A 25,639-nucleotide genomic window follows, 5' to 3' on the forward strand; every position below is an offset into this window, starting at 1 on the left:
TTGATAACTAAAGATAGGATAACGTAGAATGCTTGATAATTAGATAAATATAATTGTTAACATGGCTTAAAAAACGGTTAAACTGTCACCTGTTATATCTGGATAGTTCTTACCAATCATACGAGTGCAAAAACACAATATAGATTTTCTAAAATCGATAGTGAAACAACAAATATCGATTGTTCTCCTTAAAAGGCTCGTAGTATCGATAGTAACTGTTACATCTCGATGGTTCCTACCAATCATAATCAATAGTGCAAAAACACAATATCGATTGTTAAAAATCGATTTAGGTATTTGATAGTGAAACAACCAAATATCATAATAAATATAGAAAATACACAATATCGATTTCTAACGATGGTCGTAGGAAAGCAATATTGTCACTTGTTGAATGATAATCTATAAAGAAAGTATACAATATCAATTCATCTTTATGGCTTATCATATAGGTTATTCGATTGCCAAGTTTCAAAACGTCGACAAACCTGTGGGTAGAACCATCATTTACAAAAAGAACGACTTTTATTCTCTTTTTGAATTTTTCTTCAATTAATTTAACTTCCACTACTGCATCAGTTGTGTTGGATGTTGTTAATAGATTGACCAAATATCGATTCTTATCAATGGATGGCGTAACATCGATATATATACAGGGTGAATTGCTACTCGTGCTACAAACTTCTCCAGTAGATTCTTCACCCTAAAATGAACAAAAAAGTTCATATTGTCCATGGTCCGATTCNATGGACAATATGAACTTTTTTGTTCATTTTAGGGTGAAGAATCTACTGGAGAAGTTTGTAGCACGAGTAGCAATTCACCCTGTATATATATAATGTTGTCTTATAAAATCACATCTTTTACATCGATAATTTTCCAACTCTTCTCATTAAGAGTTAGACCTGAAAATAAAATAGAAAAGCTGAATTGGTAGAATGAATACACAGTTAAAATAAAGTAGTGTGTATTTTCCTTGAGACAGTTTTACAAGATAATTAAAGTAATTTTTTTATTTTATGCTTTTATTTTTAAAATTTGTCATGTCATTTTATTTCATGTATATATATATGAAACATACCGGTTAATATTTATGGCATACATTCCTCATGGAAAGGAGATAACATAAGAAAAAACTGTTTATATGGCAGTGGTTCCTAGTCACCATAAATACATAGATATGTAATCACAAAAAGGTTATTTTCTTTTTTATATACACATATATTCACGTGATATATAATATAAACTTTTGCCTTTTTTTTTGTTTTTTTTTTGTTTAAATATTTATAATCTTCTCTAGGGACAACAAATATTATAATTTAACAATAAAAATTTATTTGACACTCATATATTTATTTTTATTATTGTATAGACTCACTCGGTTTCGACAAAGTGAAAAAACAATTTCTTTGTATATATATTTAAGTCTTATTTATATTTTTTTTTCAATTTAAAGTTGAAAAATTTTACGGGGGGAACAAAAGTGGGCAAAATTTAAACTAATTTTTGGGAAAAGAAAAAAAAACTTGAAAATACAAACTTTCTAACTGAACTAGGAACTGGTTTAGTTTGATTGTAATGAGCAATAATCGATTTTTGTTAATTAGGCCAAATAACACAATTATCGAAAGGAAAACAAAACTGGTTCCCTTCTCATCTCTTTCGAGTCAAAATATCAATCCTGATGTCAACAGCCCAACAACTAACAATTAGACCATTTCATACTAAATATATTGTACTATTTTTGTAAACTACTAAAAATCTTATTTTTTGGTCATTTTGTAATTTTTTTTTCATTTTCGACGGAATAAATCCGCATGTATCGATGATTTTTATGATCGACAGTCAAGATAGTAAGGATATCGATAAAGGTAAATATCGATATTCATCAGTGAATTATATTATCGATAGCGACCATTAATAAATATACGCGTATATTGATCCTATTATAGATGGCAAATATATCGATTGTAAAAATATCGCTAGTAATCGATAGTCAATTGGTTAAGGAAATCGATCGTCGTCTACATTAAATGTAAAAATATCGATATTTACCAATAGATTATACTATCGTTAATAACATTAAATAAATGTACGTATATATCGATGGCTCTTATTTCGATATTAAAAATATCGATTGTCGTATATATTAAAATATAAAACATCGACATTCACCAACAGAGGTACTATCGATAGTGACAGTTAAGAATTGCATGAATATATCGATTGCTCGTATTATCGATATTAATCGATAGTCAAATTGGTAAGGATATCAAAAGACAGGGTGGCAAATATGTCGATAGCAGTCTACACCAAATTTATAAAATATCAATATTCATCATTTGATTTGTACAATAGAAAATGACGTTTGGTAAATAAAATCGCGTATTTTTCCAATGGCTCTTATTATCGATAGTTATCGATAATCAAGTTGGTAAGTCTATTGATAGAAGGAAAAATCGATAGTCACCAATAGTAAATTTAAAAAATATCGATGTTAATAAACGGGTTATAATGTAGATATTGACATATAATAGATAATAATGTTTTAAAAAGATCGATATTTTTATTGATCGATAGTCTGATGAACCGAATCTATTTTTGGCTCTATTTATCGATGGTCACAATGGTATATCAAACATGGCAATTTTTTGTTGAATTGAGTTGTTTTAAATGTTAAGATACTTTTTATCGATACCTAATATATCAACGGCTATTTTTGTTAAAAGCTCTTTTTATTTAAGCCCAATCGCGGCTACTGTTTATCAATAGTCGTAGATACCAGATAAATCTTTTCAAATCATCGATAACTATCATGCAAGTCTTCTTTTTAAAGTATTGATATAACAATATTCTTAGTATCGATAGTAATATATACCCAATATATCGATGCCTCTTTCGATCGATATAATCTTTTAAAAGGTCGATATATCTATGCTTCTTATGGTTGATAATCATATAATCCCTATCTAAGAATTTTTTTATAAAGATTAATATTTAAAATATCGATACATTTGCTGTCAATAGTGTATATAGAATAACTAATTGCATCGATACATTTTCCATCGATAGTATTTTTTTAATCGAGGTGGTTACTATTGATAATAATTTATACCCAAATGTCGCTGGTTCTTTCTATTGAAAGTTACTTTTTTAAGTCGATATACTTATTATCGTTAGTAACTTCTACTCAATATATCGATGGTTTTTTCTATCCGTAATAATCTTTAAAATATCGATATTCTTATGATTGAAAGCCATACGTACTCAATATTTCGAGGTCTTTTTACATCGATAGCATGTTTTAAATCGATATACTTATTATCGATAGTAATATATGCCCAATATTCGATGGCACTTTCTATTCATAATAATCTTTACAATATCGATATTTTAATTATCGATAGTCATAATAAATATATAGATGGATCTTTCAATCGATACTAAGTTTTAAAACATCGATGTGGAAGAAAATGTTTTTATGATCGATAGACAAATCCCAATCAATTGAAGCTTCTTTTTATCTATATCAATCTTTAAAAGATCGATATATATTTTATCGATAGTAATATTTCTCCAAACAATCGACAGTATTTTTGTAAAATTGATATTTTTATTATCGATAGTAATATATATACACTCAATAGTTGTCCCTTTCCATCGACATTAATGTTCTTAAAATAATGATATATCGATGTTTGTTATGATCAATAGTCATTTAATCCAAATCTATCGATGTCTCTTTTTATCGTTACCAATTATTAAAAAATCGATATACATTTTATCGATAGTAATATTTTTCCAATCAATCGATGCCTTTTTCATCGATAGTAATTTTATAAAAATCTATATATTTATTATCGATAGTCAATCAATGGGTTACTGTTTGGCCAAAATAATTGTCAAAAGGAATGTTTCAACGAACGCCCCTTTTCACTTGAGGCAAGTCATAATATACAGACAATTTTCAAAACATGTTTATTTTCGGATCGAACAATGCCATTGACATTTAGTTTAATTGGTCATTTATATATTTTGACTAGGTTTGAATAAAAATTGTTCTATTTACTTTCTATTTAATAACGTAAGGAGCGAACTGGGAGTTTTTTTTTCTTTTTAAATTTTTTTAACCTAAAGACTAATATTTTTTTTTCTTTCGTCATAATATTTTTTTTTCTTTGTAACGGTGAGCAATTAAATTGACATCGTTGATTTAACAGGGGTGACAAAGAATTTTTCCAAGAAAAATAATCCACCGGCAGACTGGGCGAAGAAAAAACCAAACATACCGCCCACCAATAATAAAACCTAACAAATCGTTTCAATCATGTATAAAATTTCTTTATATAAAAACACCGGGGATAAAAACAGATTTTAACATTTGAATTTCTTTAATTTTTCCTTTGTATGTATAAAAAAATGAGAAACAATGAACAAAGATAAAATTGACTTTGTTTCGAATATAATATATTGTAATTTTTAACGTTTTTTCTAAATCTTTATTTTTTTTAACGGAAATCCTAAATGCTAAAATGGATCAACAAGGAAAATTTTTCTTTAAGGTATTTTTTAAGCTCTGCGATGATGGATAATTTTCCAATTTGCGTAAAACTTTCAAGCCTTCCAATGTTGTCCCGATTTTCTTTCACACGATAAGACAAAAAGGAAAAGTAATGTTTTTTACTAGTTACAATTTTTTTTTTATCGATTTGGGGGTAAAAATAAGAACAGCTAGGCTACCTCGACTAAAAACTAAAGATTCGTGTAGCAAAATTTGTACAAATTTTACATTTTTTATATATATTTTTTTATTTTAATTTTTTTATTATAGAAAAGCAATCTTCCTAGGTGAAAATGAAGCTCTAACATGTCTCTTTTCCACGTATACCTTTGTCTTTTATATATATTCTTGTTTTTTTTTTATATGCATACGTTTTTCCGACCAAATATGATCCTCCTTTTCAGGGGGTCGAGAAAGGAAAAGGGAAAGCACAAAGAGAATCCTTGAAAAATATCAGACCTCTTTTTTTTAATATTAAATAGGAGAATATTTTTTTAATTAACTATATATATTTATTTTATTTATATTTAGGTAAAAAAATTTTTTTTTGAAAATGTTCCGTCGGGAACATTCGTCTACCTTCAATCTCGGACTATTTTGTTTTTTAATCGTGCAATTTTTTATTTATATTTTTTGAAAATAAGCCTATTTTGAAAATTTTTATGCTAGATCTATAAATTTTCTGTGCTGGTTTAATTTTATACCTGAAATAAAAGTGTGACCGTCCGAGAGGAGGCTATTTTTTAGGATACAACCCCATGAATTTGTCTAGATTTTTACTATTTTTTCTTAATATATAAACACTTTTGCCTAATAGGAAAAACAATAAAAACCTCACTGAAGAATGATTGAGCATAAATGTTTAACGTCTGCCAAAAGACTGAACACATAGGACAATATACGAAAAGAAAACGGGAAGACGAGGAAATAAAAGACTTCCTTTGGCCCTTTAAAAAACATATAAAAAAAATAAAAAACCCAGAGGTTATCTAAAGTATTTGAGACCTGCCACAATTAGGAACTTTTCGATGAAGAGCTCCGAATCTAGGACGGCGATGTGGGCCGCGCGTCCGATGAGCGAGTTGGCCGTGTTGGGAAGCGCGTGATGGACGTCGTACCTGACCAGTGTCACCTCCCTCTTCCTCACAAGAGGCCACATGATGTTATGTACCATCTCTTTATACGCGCTGCCTGTTTTGGAATTAAAAAAAATCAAAGGGTTGTCAAAAGAAAATTTGAAAGATTTACCTATAGGGGAGTTGTCTTTGACAGCAGCTTTGCAGAGCTCGATCCTGGCGGAATGGAGCGGGACATACCTGTCCTGTGATGATCCGCAAAGGAGGATGTTTTTGAAATGAACCAGGTTGCACCTTTGGCTCAGTTTGTATAAAAAGGTGTCTCTGACGTCCGCCGCGTCTCTTAAAGAAAGCTGCAGCAAAGAACCCGACTTTTTCCACTTCTGCATGAACCACATACCTTTAAAAGATAAAAAAAGTGAATGATTTGTTATCAGGACTAGATATAGTAACAAAACACACCCATGTTAACGAGCCCACTGTTGTTGTAAAGCGTTCCAAGATGAGGACCGGATAAGCTCAAGAATGTGTAAAGCCTGGGTAGGAGGTGTTTGAACTGAGGTCTAGATATAGCCGCCCTGATGATGATGTTGCCTAGGGAATGACCGACGAAGCTGATCCTGGAAGGTGTGATCCCGCTCGCCTCGATATGGTACAGGATTTCCGCGACGAGCCGGTCAGTCATGGTGTCGAAATCAGAAAACGTGTCTCCCTGAGGATGACGGTTAATGTTTGCCAGGTTTAATTTGAGTAAAACTTACTTGATTTCTTTGCGACATGAGGAATTCAAGGTGCGCACCGGGCAGGCCGAGTTCGAGGTAGGTCTTGACGAGCCTAAGGTCAGCTTTGTTACCGTCGAGGCCGTGGACGCAGATGACCAGATGGAGGCCGTCCGTACTCAACACCCTCTGATCCTCGGGAATGTGAAAGTAAGGCAGTGTCGTCACAAGAGTCGGCACGTCGCTGTAGATCATTCCTGTGAAGTTGATCTGCTTTTTAAACTCCTCCTTCGACTTGTGGAATGTCGTGTCTTCCATGTTGTCCGTGCTGAGTATCAGTCTCTTCTCTTCGTTGTAGCACTCGCAGAGGCTTTCGTCGTTGGCGGCCGGGCTGTTCGGCATCGACTTGTTCAACTTTAGAGGTGATCTAAAACAAAAAATTTAAATACCGAACACGACTATGTAGACATGTACATACAAGTTGTTCCTTAGGTCCTGCTGTGTGCATTGTTCTGCTAGGATTTCTTTTCGGACTGTTTCATACATGTGATAGAGGAGGTTGTCGATAGGCTGAGGTGGTTCTTCAGGAGGCTGCTGAGGTAGAGGTTGAAGCAAAGGAGGATCCCTGAAAGGTTCAGGCGGTGGCAAGTCTCTAAACTCGGATGGCGGTGGCAGTTTCACTTCCTCATAAGTGTGCTCCAAGTTCCAACCTCCGTCCTCCGAATCCTTGCCCGTTTCTGACCCTAATCGATAAAGATTAAATAAAAAGAACAATTTGTTTTTTAAGTTGAAGTTACCTGTTGGTGTAGGTTGAGGGCTCGAGGACGGCGTAGATCTGTGGCTTGACACCCAACCGCTCACTTCAGACGTGATGTCAGAAGAGGGCGATGATATTGAGGAAGCCGGGCTTGAAGCGAGATTCGGCATGGAGCCGGTCGGTTTCGGTTTTAGCTCAGAGTCCTGTTTTTGCTGTTTGTCACTGTCACTTAGCCTATGAGGGACTGAGACGCTGCTTTCCAGCCTCAGTACTTTCTCCTCTTCAGTGGATTTCTTCTGCCGTGTCAGAGTGGCAGTCGCAACGAGCCCGCCGTTCCTCAGGAAAGCCGCTGAAGGCTGGTGGTGCCTCCTTCTAGTCGGGAGGGTCGAGAAACCCTTGACACCTCCTTTTCCCGGTTGCTGGGGGTAGTGATGACCGTTGACGACACGGTCAGACGGCCGGGACTCTAAAGCCTTCTTCCTGGCTTCCTGCCTGTAGTGCCTCGTCCTCGACGGTAGGGTCCTGAAATCGCAAGGCTCTTCTGTCCTCTTGGAACCCCTCGTCGGTAGTGTGGAACAGTCTATGGTCAACGGTTCCTTTTTAGATATGGTCGTGTGGTGATGATGGTGGCTCGAGCCGAGAGGGAGGGCCAGCGCAAGGGGCTGGTGTGCCCGGAGGAGATGATCCAACGACTTGCTATGCCTCGCCTGAGGTACCAAACCCCAAGAGTTCGCGCCGTTGCTCCTTTGCTCATAATCAGACCAAACACCACCTCCTATTCCAACAAATAAACCACCTTAAACCTCAAATCTTAAACTGACAAAAGTAACCTACTTTGCGATGCCGAATGGTTCTGTTTCGATCTGGCTTGCAGAATCGCCGATATCCCGCAGCTACAGTCTTCCTGAGCAGGGGGATGGGAAATGGCAACAGTAGTGTTACTATTGCTTTCAGTCTTAGTCTCTACACCACAATTCGCCAGAAAAGGATCTATAACAAACAAACAGTAAATAGTCATGAGCAATGCTTTAAAAAATTAACCTACCACTGCCGGCTTTTCGTGCGGCAGATCTCCTCCTGGCGAATTCCGCTACGTCTTGGTACTGGTCCTCAAAAATTACTGGGAGGGAATTGACATCGCCGTCTAGTTGCGGGCAATGGACAGGTAGCTGGGGCAACAGGCTCAGATATCTTCTTTTGGCGAGCTCGGACACGGCGAGGTAAGTCTGGTAGTTTTGGTCGTAGCACCCGGCCGCCGATTGCCGTGGGTTGTCCATAACGAAAAAACCCTCGGCGAACCTCTTCACGCGAAGATGGTGGTGCACGGAGGCCAGGTGAGCGTTGATCGGCTGTTGGCAGGAACTCAGCTCGAGGAATTGGTGCCAGAGGACGATGTTCTCGGCGCAGAGCTGAGCTATGTCCGAATTCGCAACCATTGCAAATTCTTCTTCGCCTTCCATCATCTACAAAAACAAAATATGTCCCACTTATAATTAATATTTAAACCAATTCTGACGATCTCTAACCTACAGCAATGATCGACACCAATACGAAAACATTCAAAAGCCTCTAACAACTTCTAATCAATTCTGGACATCTCTAACCACCACAGGCTATCTCTATCCAACCCTAAGTATCGATAACAGTTCAAAACCATGACTAGCAATTTCTAACCACTTCTAACATTCTAACACCATCTAAGCAATTTGGAAAATCTCTGACCATCTCTAACCAGCCCTAACCACATTTAACATCCTAACACCATCTAAGCAATTCTGAAAATCTCTCTTCGAACTCGGGAGCTTTACCTTACGACTAAACCGTTGCGGCCACCGACGCCCCCTGAAAATCTCTAACCACATATGACCATCTAACCATCTTGGACGATTCCTATGATTCGTAATCACCTCTAACCAACCCTAACCACTTCTAACATTCTAACAACATCTAAGCCATTCTGAACATCTCTAACCACATCTGACTACCTCTACCCAACCTTAACCATTCCTATTCATCCCTATCCACTTCTGACTACTTCTAGCCAACCCTAACCAGATCTAACATTGTACCACCATCTAAACAATTCTATTCATTCTTAACGATTCTTAACCATCTCTTACGAACCTTAACTATCGATAACAGTCCAAAAATACCATTAACAATCTCTAACCAATTTTGGCCATCTCTAACATCCACAGACAATTTTTAACCAACGCTAACTATCATAACAACCTTCGTTAACAATCCATAACAAAACATCCCTAATAACCTGTAATTAATTTCCTCTATCTATAACCACCCCTAACGATTCCTAACCATCTCTAGCCAACCCTAAACACTTTTAACAACGTCTAAGCAATTATAAATATCTATAACCACATCTGACCATCTCTAACCAACGTTAGCCATTTCTATGCTCTCAGTTATCGGGTTTGCGATCAATAACTAGATGACTGAGAGCATTGAAGTAGCTGGTCGACAAATTACATCGCTTAACCGCTGTTAACATCCTCCCCTACGACTACCGTCCCATTTCCATCCTCTCAAACCAGTCCAAGCCCCTAGAAAGATTAGTCCAAGCACAAGTCTCCAGGCACCTTGAACAGTCCCATCTTCTTAACCCTCTCCAATGTGGCTTCCGCCAAGGTTATTCCACCCAATCAGCACTAATAAAAATTACCAGTGACCTCCACTTAGCAATGGACCAACGGAAAGTTACTATACTTGTACTTGATTTTTCTAAAGCCTTCGATTCTGTCTCTCACTCTTCTCTCCTCTCTAAACTCAAATCTTTTTCCTTCTCCGCCAGCACCATACCTTACCAATCGCCACCAAGCTGTCTCCCTTCCCAATGGCCTTACCTCCTCCTTCCTCCCTCTAAAATCTGGGGTGCCCCAAGGCTCTAGCATCTCTCCTATCCCTTTTTTCAATTTATATCAATGGTCTGCCCGACTCCATCCAGTCCTGTAATTATCACCTATATGCCGATGACTCCCAAATATACATATCCTTCCACCCTTCCGATCTTCACTCGGCCATTCTCAAGATGCAAAAAGACCTAAACACCATCAACGAATGGGCCCATAAAAATTCCCTAGTCCTCAATCCGTCCAAATCCACCGCCATAATTATCGGGTCGAGGCAACTCCTCAATTCACTCTCCAGCATCCCACCTCTCATGCTAAATAACCATCCCATCCCCTTCTGCTCTTCGGTTAAAACCCTTATCCATCCATAACCATATTCCAGCAATCATCACCCATCAATAAAAATCTCAGCACTTTTACTAAATATCAAAACCAAACAGCCATAAACTTACATCAGCATCTTTACCCATCACTTACTATCACGATGACCATTCTTTCATTTCTTTACCAGTACTGTTCAATGGTTAATAATGGTTTATTTACCCTGAGCCTTTCCCAGTGGGCTTCGGAATGAAGAAAGGCCGTCCTCTGTTGAATAGCGGCCAGAAGGCTCCTGTGATTATCCTGAAACAAAGTAACTGTAGGATCGTTCTAGGTTGAAATTTTTTTCGGTTTACTTTGCCAATGTCATGACTTTCGGTGTGGACGAGCCGAACGTACTGCTCCAGAGTGGAGTGAAGAGAGTCGTACGAGGCGACGAGCATCGTACAGACTTCCTGGTGGACGTGGCGAGCGTGGGCCAGCCGGCTGCCGCCACCGCTTCCTCCTCCTCCTCCACCGACGCATTTGCTCGTCGAACCGTTCTTGAAATAAAAGAAAAAAAAATTAGTTCGACGGAGAAAAATGTGGATGGGGTACGTACAAGATTGCTGAAGAAAACCGTATCAGCGGCTGTCGTCTGGAGCCTTTTGTTGAAGTTATATTTTTGAGCGTTTCCGAGCCAGGTTTTCCCGCTGCGAGGTGTGCTGGAAAAAAATTACATTTATTTTTTTTAAAAAATCCGTCCTAAAGTTGATTTTTTTATACTCACCAACTTTGAACAAGGTTCAATATGCTTTTCCTTCGAGACAGAAGCGTGACAGAAATTTCGATTATAGAGCATACAATTTTTTCTTTTTTTCTCAGGACTTACTTGATGTAAGGCTGGTGCAGTGCGACCAGGCTTCCGTGTATGGTGAGGGTGACTGCTGAAAGATGGAAATAGTCGAACAGGACTGGCAGATGGTAGTGAAGTCCCTTGGTTGCGAGGAAGCTCAACTGGAGAGTCCTCATAGAGACGCAGGTGATGTTCGACTGCTGGTCCGTCATCAGTGCCTGGTCTGTGAACCAGAGCTCAAGAAGTAGGGTGAAATCCGCCCTTTCCAAGCTTTCTTCTATCTGCAATTTACAAAAAAGCAATTACTTCTGCACATACGTTAGTTAATTAAACTATTCATAAATGAAAAAAAAAATTAACCTGCTTAATTATGTCAAAATTATAATTAGCACACTTATTTCAGTTACCTTGTGGCTGTCGACGAGTATGTGCACCCTGTACATGATCGTGTCGTCGAGGACGACCTCCTCGTTCCTGTAGAGTATCTGGAACGTCCTGCTAATCCCGACTCCGTTGATGACGCAAGCCGGAAATCCGAGTTCATTTTCTGCAAGTAAAAAAAAAAAATAATTTGTCTTTCTCGAAACACTAAAAAATCATTCACCTGGCATATTTTTGTTCTGAGTCGGTATGCTCGCCTCGATCTTGACCGGTAGCTTTGGTGATACTTTGAGATAGGTCCTAATTTGATAGAACCTGAAAAGAACCAAGTCAAGGGATCATTTTTCCTTTTAAGTACTAAACTGTGTTCAGTGTAAAAATAAATGGATTGCCTTTATTTACAGGCCGAAATGTTTTAATATTGGCCAGGTTTTTCTGATATTTCGTTGATTTTATCTATGTTACAACTGCCTTTGTCATTTACGAATGTTCAATATAACATAAAACCAATCTATGTATATTTTTGAACGGTAATAACAGATATTATCATATACAAATATCTGCTATTGGTAGATAAAAGTGATAAAATGATTTTCTGAAGTCTGCTATTCTTCAGTGATAAAAGGAAACTTCATCTATGTACGTTTTTGGCAGTGATAATAACAATTATCATTTTATAAAGATAGCTGTTGGTCAGTGATAAAAGATAACTTCAACCATGTACGTTTTTGGACAGTAATAACAACAATAACCCCTTGATAATGCCTGCTATTGGTCAGAGATAAAAGAAAACAACATCTTTTATAGGTTTTTGCACAATGAAAACAACAATTCTCATTTACAAATGTCTGCTATTGGTTACGGATAAAAGAAACAACACCTTTGTACTTTTTGGACAGTGATAACAACAATTATTCAGAAATCGTGAGATGCGGTCTGGTGTGATGTAGGTTTCAGAAAAACATTTTCTTTATCGTGCCAACGTTTCGATCTTTATTGAGATCATCTTCAGGGCTCAAAGTGTTTGTCTTCTGTGCAATTGTGCCATTCTTGCGTGTCGTGTTGAGAGTGCCCTTTGATGTGTGTAAATTTTTTTTAAATATCTGTAGGTATTATGTTGGCGGCACTGAGTTTTAATTGGTGTAATTTTTGGGCACTCTCAACACGACAGGCAAGAATGTCACAATTACACAAAAGACAAACACTCTGAGCCCTGAAGATGATCTCAATAAAGATCGAAACGTTGGCACGATAAAGAAAATGTTTTTCTGAAACCTATATCACACCAGGCCGCATCTCATGATTTCTGAATAATTATCAATTAATGGTCACTAATCACCACACAGATAACAACAATTATCATTTACGAATATCTATTTACTATTGCAGCGTCGTACAGCCTTTATTAGTTACGGATGCCTGCTATTGGATAGTGATAAAAACAAAACAACATCTATATACTTTTTGGATAGTGTTAACAACAATTATCATTTACTAATGTCTGCTATTGGACAGGGATAAAAAGAAAGCAATATCTACGTACGTTTTTGAATAGTGATAACAACAATTATCATTCACTAATGTCTGATATTGGACAGTGGTAAAAAGAAAACAAAATATATATACATATACTTTTGGGGCCGTGATAACAATAATTATCATTTACGAATTGCTGCTATTTGGCAGTGATAAAAAGAAAACAACATCTACATACGTTTTTGGATAGTGACGACAACAATGATCATTTACTAATGTCTGATATTGGGCAGTGATAAAAAGAAAACAAAATATATATACACTTTTGGGGCCGTGATAACAATAATTATCATTTACGAATGTCTACTATTGGGCTGTAATAAAGAGAAAACAACATCTATATACGTTTTTGGATAGTGATAACAACAATTATCATTTAAAAATATCTGTACTATATTGCAACGTCGTACAGCCTTTATTAGTTACGAATGTCTGCTATTGGATAGTGATAAAAACAAAACAGCATCTACATACTTTTTGGATAGTGATAACAACAATTATCATTCACTAATGTCTGCTATTGGACAGCGATAAAAAGAAAACAACATCTACATACGTTTTTGGATAGTGATAAAACAATTATTATTTCCGCATGTCTGCTATTGGACAGTGATAAAAAGAAATGTCTGCTATTGGACAGCGATAAAAAGAAAACAACATCTACATACGTTTTTGGATAGTGATAAAACAATTATTATTTCCGCATGTCTGCTATTGGACAGTGATAAAAAGACATCAACATCTATATACGTTTTTGGATAGTGATAACATTATCGTTTACGATTGTCCGTTATTGGTCTGTGATAAAAAGATAACTCCATCTATGTACGTTTTAGGACAATGATAATAACAATTCCCCTTTACGAATGCCTTCTATTGGTTAGAGAATAAAAGAAAACAAAATCCTTGTACTTTTTTTGGACGATTATAACAACATTCATCCTTTACGAATGCACACAGCACCTCTATACTTTTCGGACAGTCAAAACAACAGTTATCATTTACGAATGTTTGCTATTGTTGAGAAATATAAATCTTGTATCTACGTAAATAAGCGATTACGAATCCCTTGGTCAATGATGAAAGAATGTACAATGTACGATCCGTTAACACTTACGAATATTTGCTGATTGTCAGTAATAACAGGTAATAACATATATTTACATTTTTGTACAGTGATAACTATTATCATTTACGACTGTCTGATGTTGGTCAGTGATAAAAGAAAACTAGTCTACGTACTCTTATTGGTCAATGATAACAGCTTTTATCATTACGAACGTTATTGGTCAGCGATAAAAAAAACTATATATGAGAATGTTTGTTATTGAAACTGACCATCGCATTTATTAGTTATTGTTTAGTGATAAACACTCTACATTTGCACGTGCGATTTTGGTTAGTGATAAAAAAGTTCCATCTACGATCGTTATTGGTCAGTGATAAGTCCTAATTGTCTGCTAATGGTCTGTGGTAAAATAAAACTATACCTACATATGTACGTTTTTGGACGGTGATCATTTGCACATTTCTGTTAACAGAATATGAAACGTTTTTTAATTACCAAAATTATTATAAATTGTCCATTTGAAGGCCACTGCCCTTATCATTAGTCTGTGCCCGTTGGCATTATTTGATCTTATTGACCGTAACGATCAGGACGATTTCACTCTTGCAGCTCCACCATTTCTCGTCTAACACGTGAGGTGAAAAAGAAACGGACGTTATTAGACGGCGGAAGGGGTTCGAACGATGCTCGAGGGTGTGTAGAGCCCTTCAAATCCCCCTTGATTAGTTCGTCATAGTCGTTTCGGCACCTCGCCAACATCAGACCTAACATCAACCCGACTTAGGGGACCCCCAACGCAAATATTTGCACGGGTACGATTCCCCCTCTAATTGAGCCTGCACGTGCTGAGGGGAAAATCGTCAATTTGGTAAATACGGGTCTTCCAGAAAACCCAGTTGTACACATAGATTTTGACGGTTAAACGAGTTGAGATACAACTTAAACTATATGACAGGTTTGTTGGAGCGATGACCAAAAATAAATACATATTCATTATTGATAATAGATGGTCACTTGCCCAAAAAAGGTTTAGGTGTATTTTTTTCTGACCAATAAAAAACATTCATAAATGATAATAGCTCTTACGTCTGTCCTAATAACGGACGTCGATGAGAGATTTGTATTATGTTTTTTAATCCTGTCACCAATAGCAGACATTAGTAAATGAAAATGGTTGTTATCACTGTCCAATAGGAGACATTGTTGTTGTTATCACTGTCCCAAAACGTATATAGATGTTGATGTCTTTTTATCACTGTCCAATATCAGACATTAGTAAATAATAATTATTTTATCACAGTAAATGATCATTGTTGTCATCACTATCCAAAAACGTATATAGATGTTGATGTCTTTTTATCACTGTCCAATAGCAGACATTAGAAAATGAAAATGGTTGTTATCACTGTCCAAAAACGTACATATGTATTTTGTTTTCTTCGGTTTATCACTGAAGAATAGAAAACATACGTAACTGATAAAGACAGTTATCACTGTCGAGAAAGGTTTGTAGCTGTCGTTTTCCTTTTATCACTGCTCAACAGCAGACATTAGTAAATGATAATTGTGGTTAACACTATCAAAAAACGTATATAGATTTTCTTTTCTTTTACCACTACCCAATAGCAGGCGTTGTTGTTAACACTGTCCCAAAACGTATATAGATGTTGTTGTCTTTTTATCACTGTTCAATAGCAGACATTAGTAAATGAAAATTGTTGTTATCACTGATCAAAAAGTATATAAATTTTGTTTTCTTTTGTATATCACTGAAGAATAGAAAACATTCCTAACTGCTAAAGACGGTTATCACTGTCGAATAAGGTTAGTAGATGTTATTTTCTTTTATCACAATCCAATAGCAGACATTCGTAAACGATAAATGTTTTTATCACTGTCCCAAACCTCTATAGATGTTGTTGTCTTTTTATCACTCCCAATAGCAGACATTGTTGTTGTTATCATTGTCCCAAAACGTCTATAGATGATATTTTCTTTTTATCACTGCCTAATAGCAGACATTGTTGTTGTAATCACTGTCCCAAAACGTCTACAGATGTTGTTGTCTTTTTATCACTGCTCCAACAGCAGACATTGTTGTTGTTATCATTGTCCCAAAACGTCTATAGATGTTGTTGTCTTTTTATCATTGCCCAATAGCAGACAATCTTGCAGACATTCTTAAATGATAATCGTTGTTAACGCTGTCCAAAAACGAACATAGATGTTGTTTTCATTTTATCACTGCCCAATAGAAGACATTAGTAAATTATTGTTGTTGTTATCACTATCCAAAAACGTATATAGACGTTGTTTCCTTTTTATCACTGTCCAATAATAAAAATTCGTAACTAATAAAGGTATTTACCACTGTCAAATAAGGTTTGTAGTTTTTTTTTAAATCACTTTCCAACAGCAGACATTCTTAAATGATAATCGTTGTTAACACTGTCCAAAAACGTACGTAGATGTTGTTTTTATTTTATCACTGTCCAATAGAAGACATTAGTAAATTATTGTTATTGCCATTAGTAAATTATTAATGTTGTTATCACTATCCCAAAAGTATATAGACTTTGTTTTATTTTTATCACTGCCCAATTGCAGACATTAGTAACTGTAATGACGCTCCAATAAAGTATGCAGATAAATTTTGTTAAATCTCTGACCAATAGGAGGCTATTGTTTGTTATCACCATTGTCCATTAATGTACGCAGATGTAGTAGTGAATTTTTATCTCTCACCAATAACGCACATTCTTAAATGATAATGGCTGTTATCACTGATCAATAACGTTCGTAAATGTAATATATTGATCACCAACCAATGTAGTTTTCGTACAACTGACCAATCGGAAACATTCTTAAATTATAAATGTTGTTATCACTGCCCAAAAATAAATAAATGTCAATATCCAAAATCGTTCGTACATATGTGTACGATAGTTTATTTACCAGCAGACATTCGTTGATTTTAATGTTTTATCACGGTTCAATAACGATCCTATAAGGAATTTTTTAATCACTGACTAATAGTAACTAAAGTATTTATAGTTATCTCACATTTATATAACAAGAAAGAATAGGTTTAGTTGACGAACAGTTATTAAAATGGAAAGTCGTTGTCAGTCTTCACTGTAATTTTAGCAATGTCGTAAATACCAAATAATACGCGATATTACGTGGTAACATATCCGTATGTAAAATTTGAATATTGTTTACGACCGAAGAAAGGTTCTACCTTGACAATTGGATTCGACTTGGTTGGGCGAATGATTTTCACACCTTTCTTGCTAAAATATCTAATAGAAATCAACAGGGAGATTTGCCATTTCGGTGGTTTAATTAAGACGTCATGTCTTCGCGTCTCGAACAGGAACGTCCTTTCTGTCATGCAAATCCAAAATTGGAATCGATTAACGCCTTCGTTCGACTGATATTGCTTGACATGCTACGAAAAAGCAATGAAAATCCTTTGATTCCAGCCGGCGTATTTTGAAACCTACCGTCCCCAAAAACAAAACGGTTTGATTAATGAAAAGGGTTATTTTATCATTTCCTTATTTTCACGAGAAGGGGTTAAAGGCCCAAGTCAACGGTCAATTGCGGTGCGGGGGTGAGAAGGGGTGTAAAATCAATGCAACTATTGGCTCCGAGGAGGAAACCTATACCAAAAGTTCTCTCATTCTTTTGAACAATTAATTGCGAACTTTCTCCCTCAACTGTTTTACGCTCCGTCTCCCATATTTAAAATTCTGCAATAAAACATGAAAGCTGTTGATTTTAAATCACCGATATTGTTAATGTACAAAAAAATACGCTGCGGGGGGTCCAAATATGAAAATTCAATCTAAATATTATGAAGGAAAAATTTTAAATATCACAAATAATTTCTTTCTAAAGAGCAGGTTTAATAAAGATTGTCAAGGCAATTTTGCATACGGGCAAAAAAAAAAATATCAAATATCCAATAACAGACTTTCACTATAGCTTTTGTCATTGTACAAAAACAATTTTAGATGTTTTTTGTCTATCGCTGTCGAATAACAAACATTCAGATAAAGGATGTTATCACTGTCCAATAACTTTCATACAGGTAGTTTTTTTTATCACTGACGATTAACAAACCAGATATTATCACCGCGAAAAAATGTTCATAGATGTTGTTTTATTTATCACCGACAAATGGCAGACATTGGTAAATGATGTGTGATCAATGTCAAACAAGTACGCAGATGTTGTTCATTCCTTCATTATAAAAGATATTATTACTGTCTAATAAGATTCGTAGATGTTTTTTCTTTTACCACTGGCAAAAAATCGTATAAAGATGTTTTTCTATCACTATCTAATAGAGGCCATCCCTAAATGATAATTGTTGTTATCACTGTCCAAAAACGTATATATATTTTGTTTTCTTTTTATCATTGCCCAATAGCAGACATTCGTAAATAATTGTTGTTATCACTGCCCCAAAATGGACATATATATTTTTTCTTTTTATAACTGTCCAATAGTATAAATTCGTAACTATGAACATTAGTAAATTATTGTTGTTGTTATCACTATTCAAAAACGTATAATAGACGTTGTTTTCTTTTTATCACTCTCCAATAATAAAAATTCGTAACTAATAAAGGAACTTATCACTGTCAAATAAGGTTTGTAGTTTTTTTTTTTTTTTTAATCACTTTCCAATAGCAGACATTCTTAAATGATAATCGTTGTTAACACTGTCCAAAAATGTACATATATGTTGTTTTCATTTTATCACTGCCCAATAGCAGATATTGTTGTTGCTATCATTGTCCCAAAACGTATATAGATTTTTTTTATCCCTGTCCAATAGCAGGCATTCGTAAATAATAATTGTAATCACTACCCCAATACGTATATAGATGTTGCTTTCTTTTTATTACTGCCCAATAGCAGACATTCGAAAATGATAATTGTTATTATCACGGCCCCAAAAGTATATAGACTTTGTTTTATTTTTATCACTGCCCAATTGTAGACATTAGTAACTGTAATGGCTGTACGACGCTCCAATAACGTATGCAGATAAATTTTGTTAAATCTCTGACCAATAGGAGGCTATTGTTTGTTATTACCACTGACCAATAATGTACGCAGATGTAGTAGTGGTTTCTTATCTCTCACCAATAACGCACATTCTTAAATGATAGTGGCTGTTATCACTGATCAATAACATTCAACCAATAGAAGACATTAGTAAATTATTGTTGTTGACATTAATAAATTATTGTTGTTGTTATCACTATTCAAAAACGTATATAGACGTTGTTTTCTTGTTATCTCTGTCCAATAATAGAAATCCGTAACTAATAAAGGTCGCTATCACTGTCAAATAAGGTTTGTAGTTTTTTTTTTTTAATCACTTTCCAATAGCAGACTTTTTAAATGATAATCGTTGTTAACACTGTCCAAAATCTACATATATGTTGTTTTCATTTTATCACTGCCCAATAGAAGACATTAGTAAATTATTGTTGTTGTTATCACTATTCAAAAACGTATATAGACGTTGTTTTCTTGTTATCTCTGTCCAATAATAGAAATCCGTAATTAATAAAGGTCGCTATCACTGTCGAATATGGTTTGCAGATGTAAGATTTTAATTACAAACGATGTTATCACTGTCCACTAAGAACTAGAGAGAACGATAAAAATCTAATTACAAACATTGTTGGACAATGATAAATACCATTATCATTTACAAATGGCTGTTATTCGTCTGTGATAAAAATCTTACATGTACAAACATTGTCGGGCATCCATTATCATTTACGAATGTCTCTGATTGGTCAGTGATAGAAAAAAACTACATCTAGGAACATTATTGGACAGCGATAACAGCCTTTTTGAATTATTAATGTCTGTTATCTGTTATTGGTCAGTGATGAAAATACTACACGTACGAACATTATTGGACCGTGACAACGGTATCATTATTTTTAAGTTTATTCTATTGATTAAAACAAGCATCTGTACGTAGGGTTTTTATTTTTATTTATTTTTAATATCTGACATTTTTATTTGACAATATCTTTTATCACTGTCCAACACTGACGAAGAAGAGAGAAGTGATTGGTGTTATCACTTATCACTGACCAGTAGGATACATTTATGTATGTTGCATTCTGCCTGACTTATCACTATCATTAGCCGAATGCCATACTGTCCTTTATTGGCATCATCGTCCCATAACCCATTTTGTTTCATGTTAACACTGAGTAATAACTAACGTTGGATCATAACTGTGCCAGTCAGAGTGTCAGAAAGTTTCGGTGTAAGTAAACAATCGGTCTTGAACGTTGTCGACCAGATCAAGGAAGTTTGGCTGAGGTTAGAAAAGAAACAACAACGGATGCCAAACGTGTCCGTATTTTGAAATGTCGCCAATGCTTTCTTAAATTAAATCCAAACCCGTTGACCCTTTCTAGGGGACGGGAGATTTGGTTCAAAGACGGTCAAAAATAATGAAAAACGACGAGAATTGAGAATAATTATAAGGTTTTGAGAGGGAAATGTACAAATCTAGATAGACAAAAATAGAAAGGGATGACTAAAAAAAGGAAAGAGGCAGTAATCGTGTAGGACAGATAAAATTTGAGTTTTTAATTAATTAACTGTTATTATTGAGGTTTGTTTTGTGTTTTTGACGATTTTTCTATTGGTGACGTTGTATAGTGTATTAGAATGATTATGGTTTTATGTGTTATTAATTAAGTCGTGGCTGTTGTTTGTTTTATGTGCTTCTTTGTCAAAATGGGGCATATTTTGTTATTTGTTTGTTTAAACTTTATTGGTTTTTGTGGATATGACTGTGTCTAATTCCGTCTCTTAGGGCAAGCCCGGGCGTCGAGCCAGGGGGCTCGGTACCGCTTTGCCCTCACCGGGCCTCCTCCCTTCATAAAAAACAAACCCGAACTAAAGGCCACTCACCCTCTTTGGAACAAGTCGACATTGTAGAACTTGCAGAGTTCAACCGAGAACTCGACGGTCGCCTGGAGCTCGCTCATTGCACAGTGCGACGTGCCCTTCCCATCCTGGAACGAAACGGAAGAAAAACACTCCATAGTAACGTCCACGTTTCGACCATTTTGGTGATAACAGCGCACAAGACACTTGTCACGTTCCTATTTACCTAATCAGGATGAAACATTGTTGTCGTTTTTTAATCCTTTTCATTATTTTCCTTCGTGTCGAGAGACTAGATCCGATTTTCATCCGAATCCGCCTTGTCGAGGATTCCAAGGCTTTCTCGGTGTAAAGAAACGCAGGGGATGCCGAGTTATCGCCCTGACCCTATGGCATAGTAATGGGTATCGATTTTAGCCGGGTTTCCGCCCCCAGGGCCCGTGGTGGCGGGACGTCGCCCTCGGCCGGCGGCCTGACGCTTTTTACGATCCGGGGGCGGCGGAGAGGCGGAGGGCCGCTTCGTTCCCGGGTGACGTTTCGCACTTCGGAGGCGGTGGGGCCGATCCGGGGCCCGAGGAGAACTCGAAGGCGGACGCGCTCACTGCCTTGACTGAGGCCGAGCCGGAGGGCGGCCGGGGGCGGCGGCGAATTCTGACGGCCCCCGGACGAAGCAAAGCCCGCTTTCCAGTTGAAAATAACTCACGGATGGAGAAAACCAGAACAAATAGCATCTGCCCTCAATAGAACATCGAACTAGGAAGCCGCGTCATTAAATATTCCTTATATTTATGTTTACAAATAAAACCCACAAACGTATATTATCGATCATTCGGAAATTCAATGCCTTTGAACATTTCCAACTGAATGAAACAAAGCATTTTCCTCTTTAATTCTCTTCCCATCATGTTTGCTTTTTGCATGTTTTTTTCTCACAATAACAAAACAATTTATATTGATTGTTCAGAGATCGCTAGATGCCGCCTCTAAATAATCATTAGTTATCGGTCATTAAAACTACACAATTTATATTTTCCTTCTTTTGGCGTCTTCTATCAAATTATAGATTAATTGTTTCCAAATAGTTTGGTCCTCCGGGCCGGATTAAAATAAAAACGATATTTCTCTACAATCATCCTTTATTAATTATTTAATTATTTCTTATTATAATTCTTTCTCCCTCCCTTGTTCTCTCTCTCTCTCTCTCTCTCTCTCTCTCTCTCTCTCTCTCTCTCTCTCTCTCTCTCTCTCTCTCTCTCTCTCTCTCTCTCTCTCTCCCTTCTAAGTTACGTATTTACTCACTCATCAATCAACCACACTCTCTCTCATCTCAATCTCTCTATATCTCCTTCTCTATTTCTTATCTCTCTCCTTCTTACTTTCTCACGGTTACTTGCTCACTACTCATGAATCTCTCTCTCTCTCTCGCTCTCTCTCTCTCTCTCTATATATATATATTTTTTTTTCTCACTCTCTATCGGTTCCTTACTCACTCATCAATCAATCTACCCTTCTCTCTCAATCTCAATCTCTCTATATCTGTTTTTCTATGTTTCATCTTTTTCCTTCTCACTTTCTCTCGGTTACTTGCTCACTCACTCATGAATCAATCTCTTCCTCTCTCCTCCCTCCCTCTCGCTCTTTCCGGAAATGTCCTAGTCTAACTCTAATTCTAGTTAATGTAACATATCCCTAGCCCTGACTTTAATTCTATCTTACAATGTCTACCCTTAGCTACTTAACCTAACCCGTCACCAACCCCAACGCTAACCTAAATCTAATTTTTTTTAACCTAACCTAATCCATCTTATTCCCAGTCCGGTAACGCGAAATAGATGAAAAAAAGATTTGCGTGTCCAGCAATCTTGAGATTAATCGTCAAATCGTTTGGTCCTCCGGGCCGGATTAATAAATACATTTCACTTCCGTTTATATTGAAATTATTTATTAAACCATATAACCATTTTTCCATCCAATCTAGATATATTTCAATTAACGTTTCTACTCGATTCTGTTTGATTAAAATTATATTTCCGGTCAAATATCCCTGTATTATATATTTTTATATATCTATCACTCTTTCCCTGTTACTCTATGCTCATTCTCGGTTTCATTTCACAGGCGTATCAAAGAGGAAGGGGCATCCATGAGAGAAAAAAGAGACAATCATAAGATAATCTAGATTTTCTTTTTTAAATCTCAGTCATTTTTTCGTGTTATTTGAATCTTTTCAGCCGCCTTTACACACACACTTAACGTCCTGGTCCTTCAACCCAGGACCCGCAATCTTCAGAGTTGAGCATTTTAAAGGAAAAACGTGGGGCCGCCTTTTAAAAGTTTCATTGGCTTGGGCTTTTATCTCATCTGCGTCTTCTAAAATCCCGTCGCCAGTAATCCGGGACAGTAAGCCTTCGTCTAATCTTCTTAGGACTGTTTTTCTTTCCTTTTTTCCCGCAATTTCTCATCGTCCTCCTGTTAATAAGCGTATTCCATTTTCTACCCGAAATAAGACGAAGTTTTCAACACAACTACGCATTAACACGAAATGTACCCGTAATAACGACATCAACAGAATTCAGAAGATTAACAAATATAAATATTTGCAATACTGTAACTTATTGTTTTAAAGCAAATTAAATTCATTGATTAAATACATCGGGTTATCCTATACAGTGTTGCCAATACTTCTATTCATTAACGCCATTTAAATCCCTTTCATCAGGACTTTGAAACTTTTATTAACAATTTACAAGATTAACAAGCATGTAAATAGCACTAATTCAACTCCTTTATTGAGATTCAGTAACAATTGTTTTTTACCATTCCAAAATTAATCTACAAAATAAAAATATGGCCCTCCGGGCCGGATTATCGGATGGAATTGTCGTTTCACGCCATATTACCTTCTTGGACTATCTCTTTTATTTTATCTACTTTGCCACTCAATCCCGGCCGGAAATATTTATTGTGTTAATAAAATTTTGTTCCCTGATCCTTCTTGGATCAAATACCACTATTTCACCTGTCTAATCGATTAGAAGTGTCAGTCGTGTTTATCTTCCACCCAACGCAATTCGCGCATTAGTTGGATTCCACAATGAATTCCAGCGTAAATTTCTACCCGTCATCCAAGCGCAACAGTAGCCGGAAATGAACCACAGTACTACGACATCGTGTCTCACTACAACAATTAATATAATGTTTAAAACTACAATTACGCCTAAAACAGAGAATTGAAGGACTTAACCAATTTACTTCAGTCTGATTGAAGCATGTCAAAGTAAAATAATAAAAACCAAATTTGTCGCTATGGGGAAAATACGAGAGAGAGAGAAATACATAGGGATTCATAAAAGGTTTATGAATATCATATAAGATATATATATATATATATATATATATCTTCCTTCCCCCTCTCTCTCTTTCTCTCTTTATGTCTCTTTCATCCTTTCCCTCCCTTCCTTTCTGTCTCTCTCTTTCTTCTTTATATATATATATATATATATACGTCCCTTTCTTTCTTCCTTCTCTGTCTTTTTCTTTCTTCCTCCTTATCTCTCCCTCTCTCGCTCTCGCCATCCATTTGGGCAACACTGGGGGCAACACTGATTCTAGGGTTTGAGGTATTTCTATCTCTTTTCCTCACTTTTCTTCATTCTCTATTTTCTCTCTCTCCCTCCCTCCTCTCTCTCACTCTCTCTCTCTCTCTCCCTCTTTCTTTCTCTCTATCATTATCTCTACCCACACCACACTTTTCCGTTGTTACTGCCTACTTGTCTGTCTCCCTCTCTTTCTTTCTTTGTCTCTCTCTCTCTCTCTCTCTCTCTCTCTCTCTCGTTTTCCATCTTTCATCATACAGTCATACAGATATCAATCCAGGTTTTCTATCTGCCTATCTTCTTATCAACTAAAACAGTTTCGTCCTCCGGGCCGAATGAAAAGAAGTAACCACTCTCTCTCCTCTCTCCCTCCTCCCACCTCTCTCTCTCTCTCTCTCTCTCTCTCTCTCTCTCTCTCTCTCTTTCTCTGTCGTTTTCCATCTTTCATCATACAGATATCAATCTAGGTTTTCTATCTGCCTATCTACTTATCAACTAAAACATTTTGGTCCTCCGGGCCGAATGAAAAGGAGTAACCAATCTCCCTCTCTCCGGAGGGAAAAAGGAAAAGGAGTCCCACCTCTCTCTCTCTCTCGCCATCCGAGTTTGGGCAACACTGGGGGCAACACTGATTCTAGGGTGTGAGTTATTTCTATCTCTTTTCCTCGCTTTTCTTCACTCTCTATTTTCTCTCTCTCTCCCTCACTCCCTCCCTCCTTCTCTCTCTCTCTCTCTCCTTCTCTCTCTCATATAAACTTTCTATCTATCTATTTACATATCAAAACTAAAATAGTTTGGTCCTTCGGGCCGGATGAAAAGGAATAATCAATAAACACCGGTAGAATATTTATTTACAATATTGTTGTTTCCGTTTGTTTTATTATAAAAAACGTAGAAATTTGTACAAAATTGTTATTACAAAACTAAAATCACAATATCGATTAATTTAATTATATAAACAAATTACAATAAAATAGTT

General features: G+C 36.2%; 2 protein-coding genes across 2 annotated transcripts; both read right to left on the reverse strand.

Annotated features, from left to right (window-relative positions):
• Positions 1-1,315: 1,315 nt before the first annotated feature.
• Positions 1,316-8,234, reverse strand: LOC106663063. The gene is made up of 7 exons (XM_024226734.1): positions 7,948-8,234; positions 7,154-7,888; positions 6,835-7,099; positions 6,399-6,783; positions 6,100-6,349; positions 5,810-6,037; positions 1,316-5,752 (listed from the first exon to the last, which is right to left on the reverse strand). Exons 1-7 carry the CDS (start codon positions 8,129-8,131, stop codon positions 5,547-5,549), a joined length of 2,253 nt encoding a protein of 750 aa, XP_024082502.1. The 5' UTR covers positions 8,132-8,234; the 3' UTR covers positions 1,316-5,546.
• Positions 8,235-11,168: 2,934 nt separating this feature from the next.
• Positions 11,169-21,686, reverse strand: LOC112126862 (protein FAM135A). The gene is given in 3 exon segments (XM_024226749.1): positions 11,169-11,417; positions 11,544-11,832; positions 21,089-21,686. Coding segments are annotated over 3 exon segments (672 nt in total). The 5' UTR covers positions 21,223-21,686.
• Positions 21,687-25,639: the final 3,953 nt, after the last annotated feature.

This window comes from Cimex lectularius, unplaced genomic scaffold (genome assembly GCF_000648675.2).
Source record: "Cimex lectularius strain Harlan isolate CLEC.00 unplaced genomic scaffold, Clec_2.1 scaffold14, whole genome shotgun sequence".
In the NCBI taxonomy this organism is placed as follows: domain Eukaryota; kingdom Metazoa; phylum Arthropoda; class Insecta; order Hemiptera; family Cimicidae; genus Cimex; species Cimex lectularius.

Coding starts and splice junctions, on each gene's coding strand:
- LOC106663063 (XM_024226734.1), bottom strand. CDS start 8,131: ATGACTATTTACTGTTTGTTTGTTATAGATCCTTTTCTGGCGAATTGT. Junction 7,100..7,153: donor CCCTCAACCTACACCAACAG/GTAACTTCAACT, acceptor TTTATCGATTAG/GGTCAGAAACGGGCAAGGAT. Junction 6,784..6,834: donor CAGGACCTAAGGAACAACTT/GTATGTACATGT, acceptor TTTTTGTTTTAG/ATCACCTCTAAAGTTGAACA.